Source organism: Micropterus salmoides, unplaced genomic scaffold (assembly GCF_014851395.1).
Source record: "Micropterus salmoides isolate LMB-PRFRI ecotype aquatic unplaced genomic scaffold, ASM1485139v1 Ms_hic_scaffold_6, whole genome shotgun sequence".
In the NCBI taxonomy this organism is placed as follows: domain Eukaryota; kingdom Metazoa; phylum Chordata; class Actinopteri; order Centrarchiformes; family Centrarchidae; genus Micropterus; species Micropterus salmoides.
In genome coordinates this window covers 8,794,616-8,813,442 of record NW_024044348.1, presented here as the reverse complement: position 1 = coordinate 8,813,442, position 18,827 = coordinate 8,794,616, and the positions used below count along the sequence as shown (strand labels likewise).

The 18,827-nt window shown below is 37.2% G+C and overlaps 1 protein-coding gene across 1 annotated transcript in view; it reads right to left on the bottom strand.

Moving 5' to 3' along the window:
• luzp2 (leucine zipper protein 2) overlaps window positions 1-18,827 on the bottom strand; it is a 157,800-nt gene that overhangs the window by 36,363 nt on the left and 102,610 nt on the right. Inside the window, exon 6 of the mRNA XM_038702051.1 lies at window positions 1,450-1,512. Within this exon, the coding sequence (XP_038557979.1) occupies window positions 1,450-1,512 (63 nt within the window). The remainder of the gene's footprint in view (window positions 1-1,449; window positions 1,513-18,827) is intronic.

Sequence of the window (18,827 nt, the reverse complement as noted above, 5' to 3'; positions counted from 1 at the left end):
AGTTTTAGCCAGGTGTATATAATAAACAGGCAATTATATGTATTTCCCATGGAGCATAATAAAGAGTTTTGAACAACACTTAGTTTGAATGAAGGTGCTCAATATGGATAGAAAATATGAACAGTATCGTGTTTCAGGTTTTCAAAAAAAGTGAGGAAGAACTACACTGAGAACTGAAAGCTAATGAAAGAAAAGCTAATAGCGTAACCTTGGTAACACTTTCTATGATGGGCTATAAATATGGAGGTAAAATGTGTGCCTGATCAAGAGAGAAAGGGCAGGCAAATTAAGTAATTTGAGAACATGGGTTCGTAATTCAAGGGCAAAAGTATTTTTTGAGAGTACATATTACTAATTTGAGGTACTCAAATATCACTGTTTCCACTCTGCATAATTGCTTGTCTTCACCTGCAAATGTAAACTTCTAATATTTGTTCTGTCATTCAAAAACCTTCGTAATATCCTCTGTAGCACTGATCAAAACACCTCATCTATCTCAGGGGAGGTCTAGCCCAGGGTCTTTCTAAAGAAAAATATCCATCTCCACACCAAGGTCGCCATCTATCAATCTGTCTGCATCACCAGACTGCTCTATGTTGTAAAAATCCAAAGTTATTCTACATACTGTAACCTGGATTCAGGAAATGCTTGGAATCACCAACTGCACAGCTGCATAACTATTGAGCCCACGATTACACAGCACCAGCTACACTCACTTGGGCATGTCATCAGGATGCCTGCAGGACCTGTTGCCTTTTAAGATCCTGCATGGCTAAATTACAGCATTGGTCAGCAGAAAGGCCAAAGCAGCAGTTCAAAGCTCAGCTCAGGCTTCACTAAGGATGTGAGCCAGGTGGACGCTGCTGACCGTGACAACTGGCAGCAGAGCTGAAGTAGAAAAAGAGGAAAGGTAGGTGACAGCAAAAATGATACAGATGAAATGTACTCGCACTGCTCTCACTACAACCAGAGTTCCTCAGATTGCACTGTACAGCCATCAAAGAGCTCGCTGTAAGACACAAGTTGTTCTGAGACTCACTGTGCAGCCAAAACCAAGCAAGCTTGTGTGCAAGAGAGTGAGAGAGACAGGAGTCGACTATTTCTATCCTTAAGCTGGTCTTTTTTTGTAAATCTTTCACCATGTACCAAGTAGAACCAAGAGTTTTCTGATTATAGTTACAGTAAAATTAAAATTTAATTTTAATAAATAAGACAACATTTAAATCCTTTGATTATTATTAATACAGTAATATTTCAGTCAATTAATGATAATCACTTTTTATTTATCAGTTAGATCTTATAATTTGTATTTTGTTAAAATTACTTGCTTGCCTGCAATATCTTATCATGAATTACACCTATTCCATGAACAATAAACAATTAAGTAGCTGGAGTTGAGAATAAATTATATATGAGATCAAACAGAATGTACTAATTGAAAATTCTTACCTCTTCAGCATAGGCGTCACAAAGTTTGTGTCCCGAGAGTAGTTTATTTTTCAAGCTCTTGTTCTGAAAAGAGAATAGAAAGAAAGAAAGAAGTAATGTTATTTGTGTTTACCCTGCATTCTGCACTGCACGTTCCCTTAAAATCTGTGCTGCTTTATGAAAAGTACTATTGACTTAGTGGGCCTCAGTTTCTCTAGCAGGGCATTTAGCTGTTGAGGAGCTCTGACAGCAAGTGCTTCGTTGCCTCTCGATTTCAGGCTGAGGAGCAGTCAGGGGTGCCCTGTCTGAGGATCTGAAAGTGCACTTGTACTGATCTGATAGGCATCTAAAAGGTCAGAAATGTAGCTCAGGGCCAGACCCCCACTGAACTTTAAATGTGATCAGTAAAGCCTTGAAATCATTTGAGTGGCAGCAAGAAGAGAGATGCCAATGTAGGGGTCATAGGGTCTCGTTCTTTGGCGTCAGTTAGATCATCACTGCAGTTTTATAAACAGTCTGCAGGCCTGATAGTGATGTTGTCTTAGAAAACAATAAAAAAAAAAAAAATAATAATAAAAAAAAATAGTGTGTTACATTAATTTATATGAGATGTGTTACAGGTTACAAGAGGATTTAAAATATTCATCTGTTGAAAGCAGAACTGCACTACTGTCATTACCCTTTTTGTCATTTTTTCTTTCTGAAGTAATACAATCTCTTCTTTCATTTGTAAATATCATGCCTGCACTCAAACACCCATGGTGAAACAAGTAAAGTACAGCCCCTGTTTCTAAAAGGTAAGGTAATAATCAAAGATAACACAGAGGTTTCTGGCCAATGGCTTTGTATAAGAGGCCATGATACCAAGAGCTTTCTCTTTAAACTAAGTCTGAGTAAAATGTACTACTTTATTTTTAAAAGGAAGTCAGCAAATGACACAGCCAAGAGGGAGCATTTAAAGACACAAAAGCATGGGACCCGAAGGTAATAACAGCATTTAAAGGGTATACATTTCCCTTTTTAATTGGCAATGATCTGCTAGTAAGATTGCTCCTAAACCAACTTAATGCTTAACCCAAATTACCCATCCAGATGTCAAGATGACCCAATAAAACAGCATGATCAATCATGACGAAAGCTTCACTAAGGCCTAAAAGAGCTGAAATTGTACAGTCTCCAGCATCTCCATTAAGAAAAGGTAATTTGAGGCAGATCTATACTGTGATTTGAAATTAGATTGAGTGTCTCAGAAATGTTATTACAGTACAAAAAAGAAAACTACTTGATATAAACAGTAGTATGCATTCAACAGAACATATTGTACCTTACAACATAATTTATGCAACAAAAATTATCCATATGACATATAAGGTTTTTGAGGGTGTGCGGTTGTGTTTCATTAAGACATCTTGGAAGACAACAAAATAAAAATAAAACATACAACTGTGAAATTCATATCACATACATCTATATGTGCTTTTTTCAGTTTGTACTGCAGCAAGTCTCAAGCATGCAGTGTGTTTAAACTGCTACTTAGAATAGGTCATATCAATGTTAAACTGCAAAAACAAAGGAGGAGCTGCATGTTAACACAGTTGTTACATTTTATAGGAGACATAACAGTGCATACTGACAAGAAATTACCTCCTGTTACATAACTAAGTTTTACCTCTTCTGTTTTATCTAAAGAAACCGACATAATTATAGACAACTTCATCATAGCAACCAGTGGACATGTATAAACCCTTTTCATTGGACTCAACAACACATTTAAAATTCTTAATGAGTTTATCAATGAGCTAATTACCTGTAGCCAAAGGTCTATTTTTTAAACCCATCCAGCAGAACTCAAGCAGCAGGGAGCAATGAATAGTCATTCACCAGCTTTAATTCAAGAAAACTAAACCCAATGACCCCCCCCCCCCCCCCGAAAACTGCCGCCCTGCACCATAACTTGGACCTCACTCTTCTTTTACAGTATATATAGTAGACATAAACAAGTGCATGCAGCAGCAATTCCTTTTCCACAGTTTTCATGTAAATAGATTACTTTGTACTTAGAGTTTGATCTAACAGACTTTGGAACAGCATGATGGTGGATGCCAGGAGGGTGGCCCTGAGCATCGCCAAGACTGTAGTGTTGCTGGGCTTTACGAAGGAAGTAATGTCCAAACTGTACAATGGACCAGAAAACCTCATCACAATGTTTGCAATGTGGGAGGCAGCCCTAGAAAGATCCAAATGGTAGATGACTTGTGGCTCGGCCTATAAACAGTTCATCACTATGACACAGTATGATATTCAACATCACGAAACAATTATGGGGTATAACAGCCACTTTTGGAACATACAATGTAAAAAAATAAAACTTAAATAAACCAGGTGAAATCAAATATGATCTATTATGTGCACTCCGTCTTAGAGAGATGTTTATCATACCCAAAATAAGGACACATTTAATTAGATTTGAACTATCAGCTAAAACTTGAGACAGCTAAAACTAACTTAATAGAATGAATTACGACAGCAGAGGCTGAACAATATAATCAAAATTTATTTTCGGATTGTTTGAAAATAAATCTAAATCTACGATAAGCTGTTTCACTGTTCTGATTAGTCAAAACTAAAAGAAAAGGATATGTAACAACACAGATTAGGGAAGTACTCACAAGGGCAGACGGCTACCTCCTATTGTTTAACAGATTATATTTAATTGCACCACATTTTAGACACTGTTGGGAAGTCTGTCTGTCTGTCAGTATCAGCCCCAGTCTGTGGTTGTTTTACTCCCCATGCAGGACTCCTAGTAGCAGGTATTTTTGAAAATACAATATTGCCATAAGCATTTATGGCTTATAGATGGCACATTAAATTAATTTAGGTGGAGATAACACATTTGGCTGTTGCGTTGCTGTGTTCTGATGATGGATTTGCTGCTTGATGTGGGAGACAGCGCAATGTTATTAGGTGACAAGTTGGCTGTGAACCACAGGGACAGTTTGAATGCTGGAGGAGAGAGCAAATGTGAATCCACCAGCTGGCCCTTGACGTTTTACTTATAAATGGTGTGGCCACCTCCACAATTCTCACTTTTTGTCATGGCACATACTGAGTGCATTGACAATTTAATGCTTGATGGCAATCATTCATCACACAGCTGCATGTGTACATAGCTTGGGCAATGTTGGTCTATCGGACGGGCGGTTGGTTCTGACTGAAATCTCTCTACAACTATTCGATGGATTGCTGTGAAAATTTGCACAAACATTTAGGGTCCCCAGAGGATCAGTCCTACTGACTTTGGTGATCACCTGACTTGCACCACCATGAGGTTGGAATGTGAAATTTTTCGCCAACTATTTTTATATATTGTTATATTATAAACAATCCCAGTTGCTAATTAGCAAATATTAGCAAGCTGAAACATTAAATTAAGACAGTGAAACAGCTAAAACACAGCTGTTTCTACAGAACAGCCTCACAAAGCTGCTAGCATGACTGCAGACTCTCGTCTTCTTTCCTATTTAATGGATGTACTGTATATCAAAGTCAAATTGCAATGTGCCACTTAATTATTGCTGAAAAACAAAGCACCAGGATTATTAGCTGATTGGGACAATCATCCACAGTCAAACTCGAGGCCTACTGTACTTTATTAGGAAGGTACATTTGCTTCTGCATTACATAATTATTAATTGAATAACAGGAACCTGAACTGAAGGTTCATGTTTTTGTTTACAGTGGTATAATTTGCCAGGCAGCAAAAAGCTACATTCTGTTCAAAAGGTTGCAGTTTCTCACATATGGTACATCCTGGCCTCTGTCTTTCCTTTGCAATTCCATCTTCACTCCCACACATACCTGTGCGGTGTACTCCAATACATACAGTACATGCACACTGAGCAGAAGTAATGAGCTGGGATGGCAGTTGTTTTGTGATTCAGTGAGGCAAAAACTGGCCGAGTATCAATTCATCACAGTTGCACCTCATCTCGCCCCCACAGAAGGACCACCATTGGAGGACATGTAGAACCGGCATCTGTCATAAAATGTGACGTAGTTTAGCCTCAGGTCATACTCAGAGTGTAAATGAGATCCTCTGGAGCTTATATGTCACAGTGCATTATGCAAATTGTGATACACTGAACCACACATGAAGTAAGTGTCATTCCCACAGCGCTGTCATTCTCAGGATCTGAAAAAAAGGAACATTTATACATTTACATGTTGCTCATATTGCCATAGAAAAAGTAACAGCACACACATAAGTAAGTCTATCTGTTAGTCTGGGCCTTTGTCACAGATCCATGGCTATTGTGGAATCCCAAATAAAAAAACCCAACAAAAAAAAGTATAATATATAAAGATGAATAAATATAAAATAAGGTAATTACTAACCATCTAAGGGACTTCAGCACTCAAAAAATCTGGCTCAACTCGCCAGAGTTATTTTCACACATTATAAAGTGCTGATACGTTGACAGCCCCCCCGAGTGTTGATATTTACTGTCCATCTAGGTCAACTTTCACACTTCTCATCACACATCAGTGTTAGATCCTTTAAGTCTTAGAGTGAAATGTCAGAAACCAAGTCTTCTGGCAAAACATTTTGTATTTAATTCTGGTTAAGTTTTTCTCACATTAACACCATGGAGTGTTGCACAATTATCTCTGCTATATTACATATTTATGTCTTAAATAAATTCAATTTTCACTATTAAACTGAGGAGATCAACTCCCTCACATGCAGCTCTGTTCCTACGGAATCTACCGAGTTTAAATAAACCATCAAAAGTGTGATGCAGTTAGAGTTGACATTTTTATTTTCAACAAATACAGTCACACGAGCCATGTCGTGGCTCAGGGGTGGTACAAGCAAGGGACTGTTGTTGCAGCATATTTCAGCTTAAAAGGTCAATAAGATTCATTGTAATGACAGAGAAAACAAAATGACAAGATGTTTCTGTTGCATCACTGCTTTAATAGCTTACATGTCTCATTTATGAAAATATGACATCATTATTCATGTCTATTAAAGGCCACACTGAACTGGGGCCATAGACCTAAACAGAGCCATTGTTTCCAATGGAGGTCAATGAAAGCCACAGATAACAAAATATTAAATGTTGTTAGCAAAGATTCAGTCTAGTTTGAATAAAAGGTTATTGAATTGGTGCTGTGGGTGAAAGGCTTCATTGGAAAGTCACAATTCTACTACTCTCTACGACTATCTCTACATCTGACCATTTTGATAAAATGTACATACGTATTGCTACTGTAGAAGGGACCCAAGTGAAGGAACTCTCTACACATGGCTTGTCATTTAAGAGATTTGATTTCACTTTGAATTTGTTTATTTCAAATAGTCATTTATCTATCACAATTCACCCAGCTTCCCCATGCCTTTACACTCTTACTACCTGCTCAGCCTGCAGGCAGCAATCCCCTTGAGAGTGGGACATCATTTTTGGCTTTGTGGAAATGGATGTGAGAAACGGCTTTGAACCATGAGTCTCTTATTCACTTTTTGGATAGCAGTGGTTGAAGTGATGTTTTATAATAATCTGGCAATAGAAAAGTGTTGTTCTTGCGACCTTGTGAGCCACTAGTGCAAATGAAGAGGAATAATAGCATTATGGACCATTTAAAATATTTTACGTTAACAGAGTGCTCTGTTGTGCATTGTTATTCATGTGTCTCATACGATTCTGGTTGGCATCATTTTCATAATTATTACCTTGCAAATATTCAGATGTCAAAGTAGAATCAATTAAGCACCAAAACCTTTTAAACACCATTATTTGAAAGCACTGTACTTTTTCCTCAGCCATATCTCTACATGTAGTTTTTTAACTTAAATGTATGGTGCCATGCTTCACTGTCCAGATCATTAAACTGTTTGAAAAAGAAAATATTTGCTGCTTAACGTTTGAACTCTAAGTTTTGACATGGTAATGAACATCCAAAAAAAGGCTGTTGATCAAGCAGAATGGACTTTAGAAAAGAAACAGAAACTTGGCTTGTCATTCAATATCAGCTCAGCTATAAAAATCCCAAAACTTGAAGAATAATTTAAATTTTATTATGCTCAGGGGACCTTCTTTTCCCCATGCGTTCTTTCTGACTATCATAAACTGTTATGAACAGAAGCTTAAGACATTTTATCCCATCCCCCATTAATATATGACAGCCTCTGTCATATTTTAATGAGCAGATTCCACACCTAACATAATCAATTACAATCTCTTTCAGTATAGTCCAACAGGCATGTATATGCTCTTAAAGCAAGAACAAATAAGAAACTCAAATTGCAAGAAAATTGTGGCGGCCACAAGTTCTGCAGCTATGTAACTGTCTACTCATCTAATATAAATTACTGGCATTAGCATAGCAAATGATAACTCTGGATAGGCAATTAAATATGACATACCCCCAGACATCTTACAAGGCATTTGGCAGCATGAGCTGAACACATCTTGGCAGTTTCTTAAGGACTCTTGAGGTCAAAGGGGGGGGTTATGCATAAGTAAGATAAGATTGCTTTCTTAAATGTGTTCTACTGCACAAACATATGCATTTAGTATTCAGTATCTGATGAACCCAATGACAAGGCATTTATGTGAACAAAATATTGCAAAATCAGAAATTGCTATAATTAGTTTTTCCATGATGCCTTAATGTCTGGCTCAATACTATGCCAAAACATTAAGGGAACATGCAGAGGTGCAAGACATGAGTTTCTGTTTTCAGAAGACATTATTTTGCCTTGTGAAATCACAACCTTCAATTATAGTGTATTCTGAAATTTGTTAGATCCAAATCACCTCATGTAACTAGATTCTCTTTTATTTACTCACAAACTCACTCACACGTTAAACAGGTTGCAGATTCTCCACAGGGGTGAGTTTTACTCAACTATTTTTGTACATGCTCACCTGCAGCACCCATTGGAAAGAAAATTAATAGCAGCAGCAATTTAGACTGCAGATGGAAATATAAAATCTACTACAGGTAAAGAATGTAAATGCTGCTGCAATTGGAACCATTCTTGTGTGTGTGTGTTTTGGAGGCGTTACACTCATGCTACCATTAGCTAAAATAAAATGAATTTCTAAAAATTAAGGTGTAGGCAGCTAAACCATCTATCAAATAATGAAATTGCTTCATTTTGCTTATCCTCCTCAAAAGATTTTGTTTTTACTTTTAAGGATCAAATTAATTGATTATTGGGTATTTTACATAAATAAGAGGATCTGAATACTTTCTCCACCATATAGTGAACACAACAATGACAATTACAGAATAACATTGCACAGAATAAAAGAACTAAAAGAAGTTATCAGACTATTTTGGGTATTTATTTTCAGTCCAAATGCACCAGTGTATTACTCTCATGCATTAGATTTTGCTTTGATATTGTCCACATCCTGATTTGACGTGACCATATGCAAAAGTGTTTCTTTTATAGATATTGCCTCTACCCATTGCCCAATAAATAGCTGTTGAGAGGTTTTGTAAAATACTTGAGAAGGCTTTGGGATATTCGAAGAAAAGAGATAAGATGAACTCTATAGATACTTGCAGGGAAATTGGGACGACCTTGCGTTTCAAAGAAGAGCTGAAATATTCCATGTGAAGTAGCCTGAATTACATTCAGCATAATAATAGGGCTGCTGCTCATCTCTGTGCTAATCCACCCACCTGAACACTAATCTTTTCTGGTCATTTAATTTATTGTCATTCCTTTTATTTGTTCAAGCTGAATCAAAAATGGCAGAACAATCCAATAGCTCAGATGGAAATCATGACAGTGAAGCCTCTAATGCTCATAGTGAATTATCTGAGAGATTAATTGAAGTATGACAACTGTAAAATATGATAAATGTCTTGGTAAATTGATATTACATTTAAATTGAATAAATCAAACCTTGATTGTTATCCAAGTTCATTTTATGAGACATTTACTCAATTTTAACTGATTTGTTCAGTCTGGTTTGTCTGTTCCCGCTGGACATTATGTTCTTAGTTGGTCTCAATCAGCCTCAATTACTGAATCTTATATTTCTATCATTAAGGTTTAAGAATTGCAATAAGAAAAAACAACAATGAAGATGACAATGAATATGATTATTCCTAAAATAACTGGTCTTGATACAGGATCACTGTGGTTAAGTTAAGGCAACTAAAACTACTTGGTTTAGGGAAAGAGGCGACTATAGCTCAAGTGCTAGAGTGGTTACCCATTAATCATACGGTTGGTAGTTTGATTGAATATCCTTAAGCAAGACATTGAACTCTAAACTGCTCCCAATTTATATGTTTACCAAGTCCAGTTGCCCTTCATTTAAACCTAGGTAGGTAGGTAGGTAATGTTGTTGTTGTTGTTGTTGTTGTTGTTGTTAATAAACCAAGAAAGCTACACATTATAGACTTTGATAGGTTTGCACAGAATTAGATCAATTTTGGTAAATCTTGTAGAGAGGATCATAGCTAAAATGTTGTCACCCATTTTTACTTGGATCTGATCTGGTCCAATTGGGACTTTACCCTGAGTACACTGTGATAATGATCTTTCCATTTTATCAATTAAAAACTTGTAAGAAGTCACTTTGAACTAACACCTAACTTATACTCAGAGTCCCTTTAATTGGAATTTAAACTGATTATGTCACTAAAAAATAAAAATTGGAGAGAGGAGTGAATGTATGCTTGACTTACTCAGGGAAGTAAGCCTTTATTTTCCCTTTAAGTTTAAGTGTTACATCCACACTTATCAGAGAACTTCTCACTTTGGTAAAAGAACATTCTCTCCATAAGCATTTAGGTTAGAATAGGTGGGTATATTCATACGACCTCCATGTTTGAACCCCTCTTTATGTTTTGCTATTCTGCATTTGCGTTTGCTATTCTGCTTATGCTCTGGTAGCCCAGCTGTCATTGTCCACTAAAGCCTCCATAATGATGTAGAAGGAGAAGAGTTTGTCAAAAGTAAGAATACGTTCTTAATGATATATGTATTTATAATGGTACATGCGCATAGTCGTGTTTCCATCACTTTTGTGGACATTATTTTGATATACATTAATTCCCTGAAGACTTACCCTAACCCTAACTTGCCTAAACCTAAACCTACCCCTAACCTATACCCAACCTTGCCCAAACCTTGAAATAAGTTATAACCCAAAATTTTAATGATTTACATTATGAAATTTATTTTCTGGTGGATCTAAATATTGGTGCACTTCATGATAACTGTGCCATGTGGAAAAAGATTGTCTCCAGCCAGAACATGTAACTTCTTCTCAGGCAGTGACATTACCAAACATAATGTTTACAAAGACATTTGGTATTGCAATATCATTTTCTATTGATCACATTTTTACTATCGTGCCAGAGCACTGTTTCAAAGCTGTATTGTTGTACTGGGTTGCAGCGGTCATAACTTGGTGGCAATTATGAGGAAAAAACAAAATACCTAAGGTTGGCACTCAGATAAAATACAGACGATCTTACAATTGGTTTAATCAGGAGTTATTTGAAGAAATTAAGTATGTAATGGCTTAATGTATGTAATTAAGAGTATCTGGAGAAAACACTTAGTGTGTTTATGAAATAGTTTATGGGTATTGCAGATAAACATGCCCCATTCAGAAAGTGATTTGCTAGGTCAAATGGGGCACCATGGATTGATGATAATCTAGAACTTGATGGCCAAGTTTAATAATGCCAAAAAACCAATATCATTGTAAATTAAGAAATGCTGGGACCAAACGTAATACATGATGGAAAAGAAACTGAAGAACTATATCATGTGCCTGCATCTTTCACTGAAACAGATGGTGTATTTATTAGCTAATTATTTTAATAACTACAGTACATAACAGACATGGTGGACAAACTAAGAAACAACATGTGAATGTAATGACTCAGTGTCACATACCATCATAAGAGACTGTGTCCTGAAGGAAAGACAATTAATATATACAGTAGGTACAAATGGCGATAAACATATATCCACTCCAGTATGTCATGTATTTATTAGTGTTATGTGTGTGCCCAGAAATTTGGAAAGAGGCAAAGGTCATTCCGCTGCCTAGGGATAATACTGCCTTCACTGGTCCCAACAGTTGTCCTATTAGTCTTCTCCCAGTGCTGAGTAAATTATAGAATAAAAACTGCCTATGGTCATTTCCAAAGTTATTTTTCAAGTAATGGTTTGATCGCAAGCTGCAAGTGTGCATATAGAGAAGGGCATTCGGATAGCACAGCATTAGCTCAAATGACTAATGATTGGCTAAAGAGGGTGGATAACAGGAGAGTGGTGGGTGCAGTGATGTTGGATTTTAGTGCTGCATTTGATGTGATTGATCATTGTCTATTGCTTGGAAAGCTCAAATGCTATGGTTTTAAATTCACTGCTTTGTCCTGAATGGAGAGTTACCTGTTCAGGAGAAGGCAGAGAGTGTTATTCAATGGTTGCTTTTCTGATAGCAAAGCAGTACAATGTGTGGGTGGGACCTCTTCTATATTCCATATTCACAAATGATCTCCCATCAGTATTAGATAAAGCTAGAGAGGTTATATATGCAGATGAGTCAACTATGTACAGTGCAGCATTGACATATCAAGAGCTAACTGATCTCAAGAAGGCCCAGCAGAGGATGTACTTCCTGTGGCAGCTCAGGAAGCTCAACCTGCCTAAGGAGCTGCTGATCCACTTTTACATAGCCATCATCCAGTCTGTCCTCTGCATGTCCATCACTGTCTGGTTTGGATCTGCCACCACAAAGGATAAGGACAGACTACAACAGATAGTCAGGACTGCAGAAAAGATCATCGGTGCCAACCTGGCCTCCATTCAGGACTTATACATTTCCAGAGTCAGGAAACGGGAAGGAAACATCACTGCAGATCCATCTCACCCCGGACACAACCTGTTCTAGCTTCTCTCCTCTGGTAGACGCTAGAGAGCAGTGTAAGCCAAAACCAACAGACTCAGGAACAGTTTCTTCCCACAAGCCATCACTCTGATGAACAGCTGATTTCTGACTCACTGTGTCAGGAACAATTCTTGTGCAATAACCCAGTAACTCTGCCTCTAATCAGCCACCTGTTTACTGGCTAACACTTTTCCACCATTCTCTATTTCAGTGCTGTTCATACTGTTATATCGTCATATTGTAGATCCTGTATACCAAATCCACCTACCTCAAGTCATTACTCCTGAACAAAATACTTAAACTTATTTATTCCAGCACTGAAGTCTGTGTCTGATTTTATTTTATTTTTATAATTGTGATTTTGTACATTATTAATGTACAATCCAGAGTCAAATTCCTAGTATGTGTACACACACCTGACAATAAAGCTGATTCTGATTCTGATTCTGATTCTGATCTACTGAGCATTGAGCTCAGAACAGTGGCTGGGTGGAAAAGTAAGAAAAAAATTGTGCATTTCTAAAACAAAATGCATTGTGTTTGGACCTAGACACATGCTGATCATTGTCTACTAAACTCCTACTGAAACTTTCCTACACACCTGCATCTGAGGAAACTGTAGGTGTAAATATCTTCTTTGAAAACATTATTTGTGCAAATAAGTTACATTGCACATACTGATAGGATTAAAATGTATAGTAGTATATTATGTTTGTTTAGACAACTTTAAGCTACAATAAATTAAGAAAAAAACATAAAATATAATTTTGTGTACATCAAAGAAATATCTGCAGTCACAGCCTTCATCAGTGTTGAAACACTTGAATGTATTTCTGTAAAAAATAGACCATCCACTTATAATGTCACAGCTGAATACCACAGCAAACCGGTCACTTGTCTGGAAGCTGAGGGCCAGAAATCAATATGTATGGCAGGCTGTGAGGAATACGCAATGCTGCTAAGTGACAGCATGATACCAGCCCTCTGAACACATGCACCCTGTCTTTACCTCTCTCAAAATGTTTCTAAGATTTGAGTTCAGCACCAGTACCCATGAAGCCACACAGAGTGAAAAAATTGTATTAAGTGCAAAACAATGTGGAGAGTGACACAAATGTAATCCCACTTCTAGAAGAAATTCTAAGACTTATGCATAAATGTAGGACTTGCCAGCAGGTGGCTGAGTTACCCAGACAGACATCCCACACACTGAAAATTTCATTTCAAGTTGTTGCAAAGCTCAGAGTATCTCCTTGATGGCGGGGGTAACTTTGTGTCTAATTGTTACTTCGCTTTCACTGTGGAGTTGAGGGTCAATATGAGTTTTCTGATGGCTTGTAAAATGCAACAGTATATGTATATAACTCCGGATCATTAAAGCCCTCAATAATCAGACTGTAAGGCATTGTATTGGTTTAGTCAGAGCTCCTACTGTGTAAATAAGGACATTTGACCATACATCTCAGCAAATTTGGTTGAAAAGTGTGGACCTGTAGATGTCTAAGTTGCATTGAACAGTCATTTCAATTACTATATTTTGTAAGACAGGATCTAACTACATATTGAAATATAGTGATTAAAATGCAATTTAAACATTATTATATGTAACTTTAATGTCTAAAACCCACATTTGGCCCACTTTTAACCCTGACTAGGTGTCTATTGTCCAGCACCACATCAGGAAAGTTTAAAACTTGCTGTGATTGAGGAAAGCACAACTGCCATTTATTTTTAGTTACTGCAGTATATATCATACTCCTGTACAGTGACAACATCTTTCATCTAAGGAATCTGTATCTGTAAGCTTTAGGATATTTCAGGCTATGATAGTTTATGTTCACTGCCATAGAAGAGGGAAACAAACTCCTTTTTTTATGTTTCTGATTGTCAAATATTAAGCTGCACAGAAAATAAATAGCAAACAATAGAAAACTTGACTGTGACAACATCCCAAGTGTTTATGTATATCAGGGTATTTTGGAACAGCCAGTGCTGCTAAATGTGGAGATGGTTTGAATGTAACAATTCATTATAAATGGAGCATCCCTCAGCTGTGCGGTACAACAATAGATAATAGAGTTGTTTCTCTGATTCCTAATATTGTTAGAAAATGGTTTATGGTTTCAAACTAATTTGACAATCCAAGGCTATAAGAATAACATATGGGAATTCTGAAAGTAAGAATTATTACCTGTAAATAAAAGAAGAAGAAGAAGAAAAGAAGAAGCTTTATCACAGAAGGTAACTGAAATTTGTCTTTTTGCATATTACAGTACCTTGGCTGTGTTGGGAGGAAATGCAGATTTAATACAAGCCACCCACTGGCTCCCAGAAAAAACACGCCTTCCTGTTAGTATGAGACAACGAACCAACACATTCTGCTGTCAGGTTTTCCACTACAGATTTCATTACAGACAAGCTATGGCAGGATTACTGTACTTCATGATTTGAATAATCTCTAAATAGCCTTTTTTTCTTTCTGATAGATTTGCTGACTGCGTTTATGTACAAACTCACTGTCTAAAGAAGACCTTGTTTAGTTCATTAATTTAATAAGACCTTACTATATTTGCCAATGCCCTAGCTCTGGGTTATCAGTTCTAAAAACAAAACAAAACAACAACCTTAACACAACATGAATGGTGAACGGTTCACAATGTTACTCACCCTGACGTCATCTCTTGCATAAGCAGCCCTGCTGATAATGAATCAACAAACAGCACAGCAGCCTCTGCTATAGAGACACAGTTTGCAGCCTAACCCAGATCACAAAACAAATCCACTGCAGGTATTTTCCATACCGCTCATTGCATCTAAATTCCATCGACTTTCACTTTAAATCTCTACACTGCAAAACTTCTCCTGAAACCTGGCCTCTACTTAATACCTTATCATTCTACTGTCTTGGCTATAAGAAATCATCATCCTGAAAATATAAAGAACAACTTCCAAAACTTAATTTTACCAGAGAAAAAAATCATATTGTGTTTATAGGTGGGAGCTTTTAAATAATTCAACATAATAACAGCACAACTAAATAAATTAATCAGTGAATGACATCTACTTTCTCTTTGTGCAGAGACAAACCCAAATCAAATCCCAACTGCCTGTTTTGCAGTAAGTACCAAAGAAATCCCTCATCAGATTCTCAGATTGTACACTTAACCCAAAACAATTTGGCTTCAGTGGTGCCATTTTTGATCCACTGATCACTTATATCAAAATAAGACCACTATTCAAATCAGAAATATCTACAGCTAGGCATTTACCTCAATTAATAAAACATGTACCTATGCTTTTGTTTCAACCTGAATTGATTTTGCAGGAGACAACTGCAGTGCTTCTCTATTTGGAACAAGCTTTCTGTCAATGTCAGGGAAGCAGACACTGACTCAGTATTTTAGCCTAAAGACTCGCTTATTTGATCTAGCACACAATAAATAATGATTCCATGATTCCAATAAAACCATTTTGCCCTCGTCTTTACTTTTCTCAACAGTAAATATACATAATATATAAATAAACAGCTAGACCAGTAGATCTTTCAGATCTGTAAGGCTAACCACCCAAGCCTTGAAAACTCTGGACAAAAAGCAAGTTAGGTACCATCACTGTCGCAATTTAAGCGAATACAAGATTTTAAGTTTTGCAAACTTTATTGATTTTCATTATGTAAAGCATGTATTTAAATGTTTAAATGGACTTGCTCCTTAGCCTCTCTGTAAGTACATTAAGAGACTACAGAGTAGCAGCAGATCCACCAGAGCAGCTTCAAGTGGCGATTGTAAAGTTTCATTTGCAAAATCACTTTTGCTCAGACGGCCTTTTCTGTGAAAGGAGCAAAGTCTTGGAACTTGCTACCTAAACACTTGAAAACTGCTGCAAACTTCACCACTTTTAAAAGAGAGGCCAAGTCCTGGTTAGTTCAGAAACAAACGTGTACTCACATCTATTCTACTGTAGTTAACATTACATATTTTTCATTGCATTTTGATTTACTCATTTTACCTCATCTTGTGTTATACTGTAATGTATCGTATTGTATTTTCCTTTTTCTTTCACAGCTGTTTTAATGTTTTAATGTTTTATTTCTTTAAAAGCCCTTCTGGGGACAGGTGTTGCAAATTAGCAACTGCTAAAAACACTATGGTACACACACTGGATTGCTGTTTTCAGTTTATCTATGTTAGATGCATCGGTCCCTAATAAAAATAAACCATAAATAATAAACAGAATGCATTTATGAAGAAGAAATGAGTTCTGTTAACCCACCGGTTCATCCCGAACCACACTGGATTAAATACTAAGCTGTCCAATGTGTGTGTTTTCTAAGACAAAAACAAGAATACTCTGACAAGCTTTCAGAGTCTCCTCCCGATCTCAGAGGAGGGAGAATCAATTCTGTGTGTGGAGAGTGCTGAGATCAGAGCTGTTTTGGTGCTGGATATTGTGTGAAATGAGCATGATGTCATAAAATGAAAGTACTGTACATGCCCACTGCATGAAAAGTGAGAAATACAAAAGGATTATGTGAAAGTGAAACCGCTAGAAACAGGTCTGACACTGAACTAGCAGGGTGCATTGGCATCTGCATTTAATTCCAGCTAACCAGGAACATTTTTGAACACATTGTTCTCATATCTCGGGCAGGTTTGGTTATTAGGAAATATAAAAGTTATTTACTGATATTAGTAAAATTATTAAAAGGAGTTAATAATAACTGGATACCACCCTGGAAGGAACTACTAACCAAACCATGGATGCAGTCTCAGAAAGTGGTATTCACTTAAAAATGTCTATATTTAACAGCCTAACTATTTTACATTTACAAGGAGAACAGTGATGGGTTGAATCTGAACCAGCTGTTATCACAACACACACATAATCACATGCAACTGCTCTTTAAAAGTAAAATATAATTTATTTAACTTTAGCAACACTGATCGACAATCAATAATACTACAATCAATAGATATCCATTGTCCTATTACAACAACAAAGCATAAAGGCAGCAAGCAAGTGTGTGTGGCTGATCCTCGTAGCAACTTGCAGTGGAAAGGCGGTGTCTAGCGCGGTGCACTGAATCTTATAATCTTGGTGACATCATGCCCACGCCACAGGAATTCCCTGGAGTTCCTGCGGGTCTCATCCAGTGAGAAACCAGCATTTGGATTCAAACGAAATCTTGCACTCAGGTGAGCATCGCAAAGCCTGGTGGGGTTTTCATTGTTTAGGCTATTGTTTTCACATGTGGGCCTCTCTTAGTTCACACATGTTATGAGGTAGCAACAACAATTTAATTGTTAAAACTGGAGATGCACCGATTGATCGGCCGGTGACCCTAATGAGTCGGTTTTCAGTTTGATCGGAGATGTCCGGTGACTGAGGCCGATCATTCTCACATATCCCATTCTGTAATGCAATGCTGTGTAGCACAATGGTTCACGTCACACAGCGGCACAACAGTTACAGACAATTGTCACACCCATCAACATACATGCATTAAAATAAGATGTCACTGTGGAGACACAAAGCTCGCAATTTGTAATACTTGTAAGGACAAAATAAGTCATGTTTCCCCACATAGACTTTACTTGGGCAGAACGCCCATTTTTTTTTGTATTATTCTTTACACTTGTTAAAGCACTTTGTAACTTGTTTTTGAAAAGTGCTCTACAAATAAGGATTATTATTATTATTATTATTATTATTACATCAACTGACGCCAAAGTATATTTGACGATGCATTTCAACATTTTGCAGAGTAACACTGCCAAAATATTAAGAAAAGTCACAGACTGAAGGCAACATTGGATTTACGTTATCCCATATTACGTTAGAAGACACGGACACAGTGGATATTTAAAAGCACGGACCAGGTAAAGCAACATTCAACACACCTGTGCCGCTGTCATTCGGTACCACGTTAGTCTTAATTTTTTCGATAGGTTTCATCATTAACAAAAACCCTCCTCCACACATGGCTCACCTGCTTCTGTAAAATTGGAATAGCAGATGAAAAAATCCTAAATGTGTGCTGTGTCTTTTGTGTGATTTTTTAAAACATTCTGCTGATGAAGAATGTCACCAGACCATTCAGGGCGTGAAATACCGACGCTTTCAGAAAGGGCGTCAAAGCATAGTTATTTGACGCAAAAGATATCCTTAAGCTTATGTGTGAGATGCCCGCTTTATACAATTTTTGCATATTGGGGCGGCTGTGGCTCAGGAGGTAGAGCGGGTTGGCCCTTAATCGGAAGGTCGGCGGTTCAATCCCTGGCTCCCAGGGATTGCGTGTCGAAGTGTCCTTGGGCAAGATACTGAACCCCAAATTGCCCCTGGCGGCTATTCCGCCAGTGTATGAGTGAGTGTGAATGTTAGTTTCCGTTTGAGCACTTAGGCTCAGTGTATGAATGTGTGTGACTGGTGAATGCAGTGTAAAAGCGCTTTGAGTGGTCG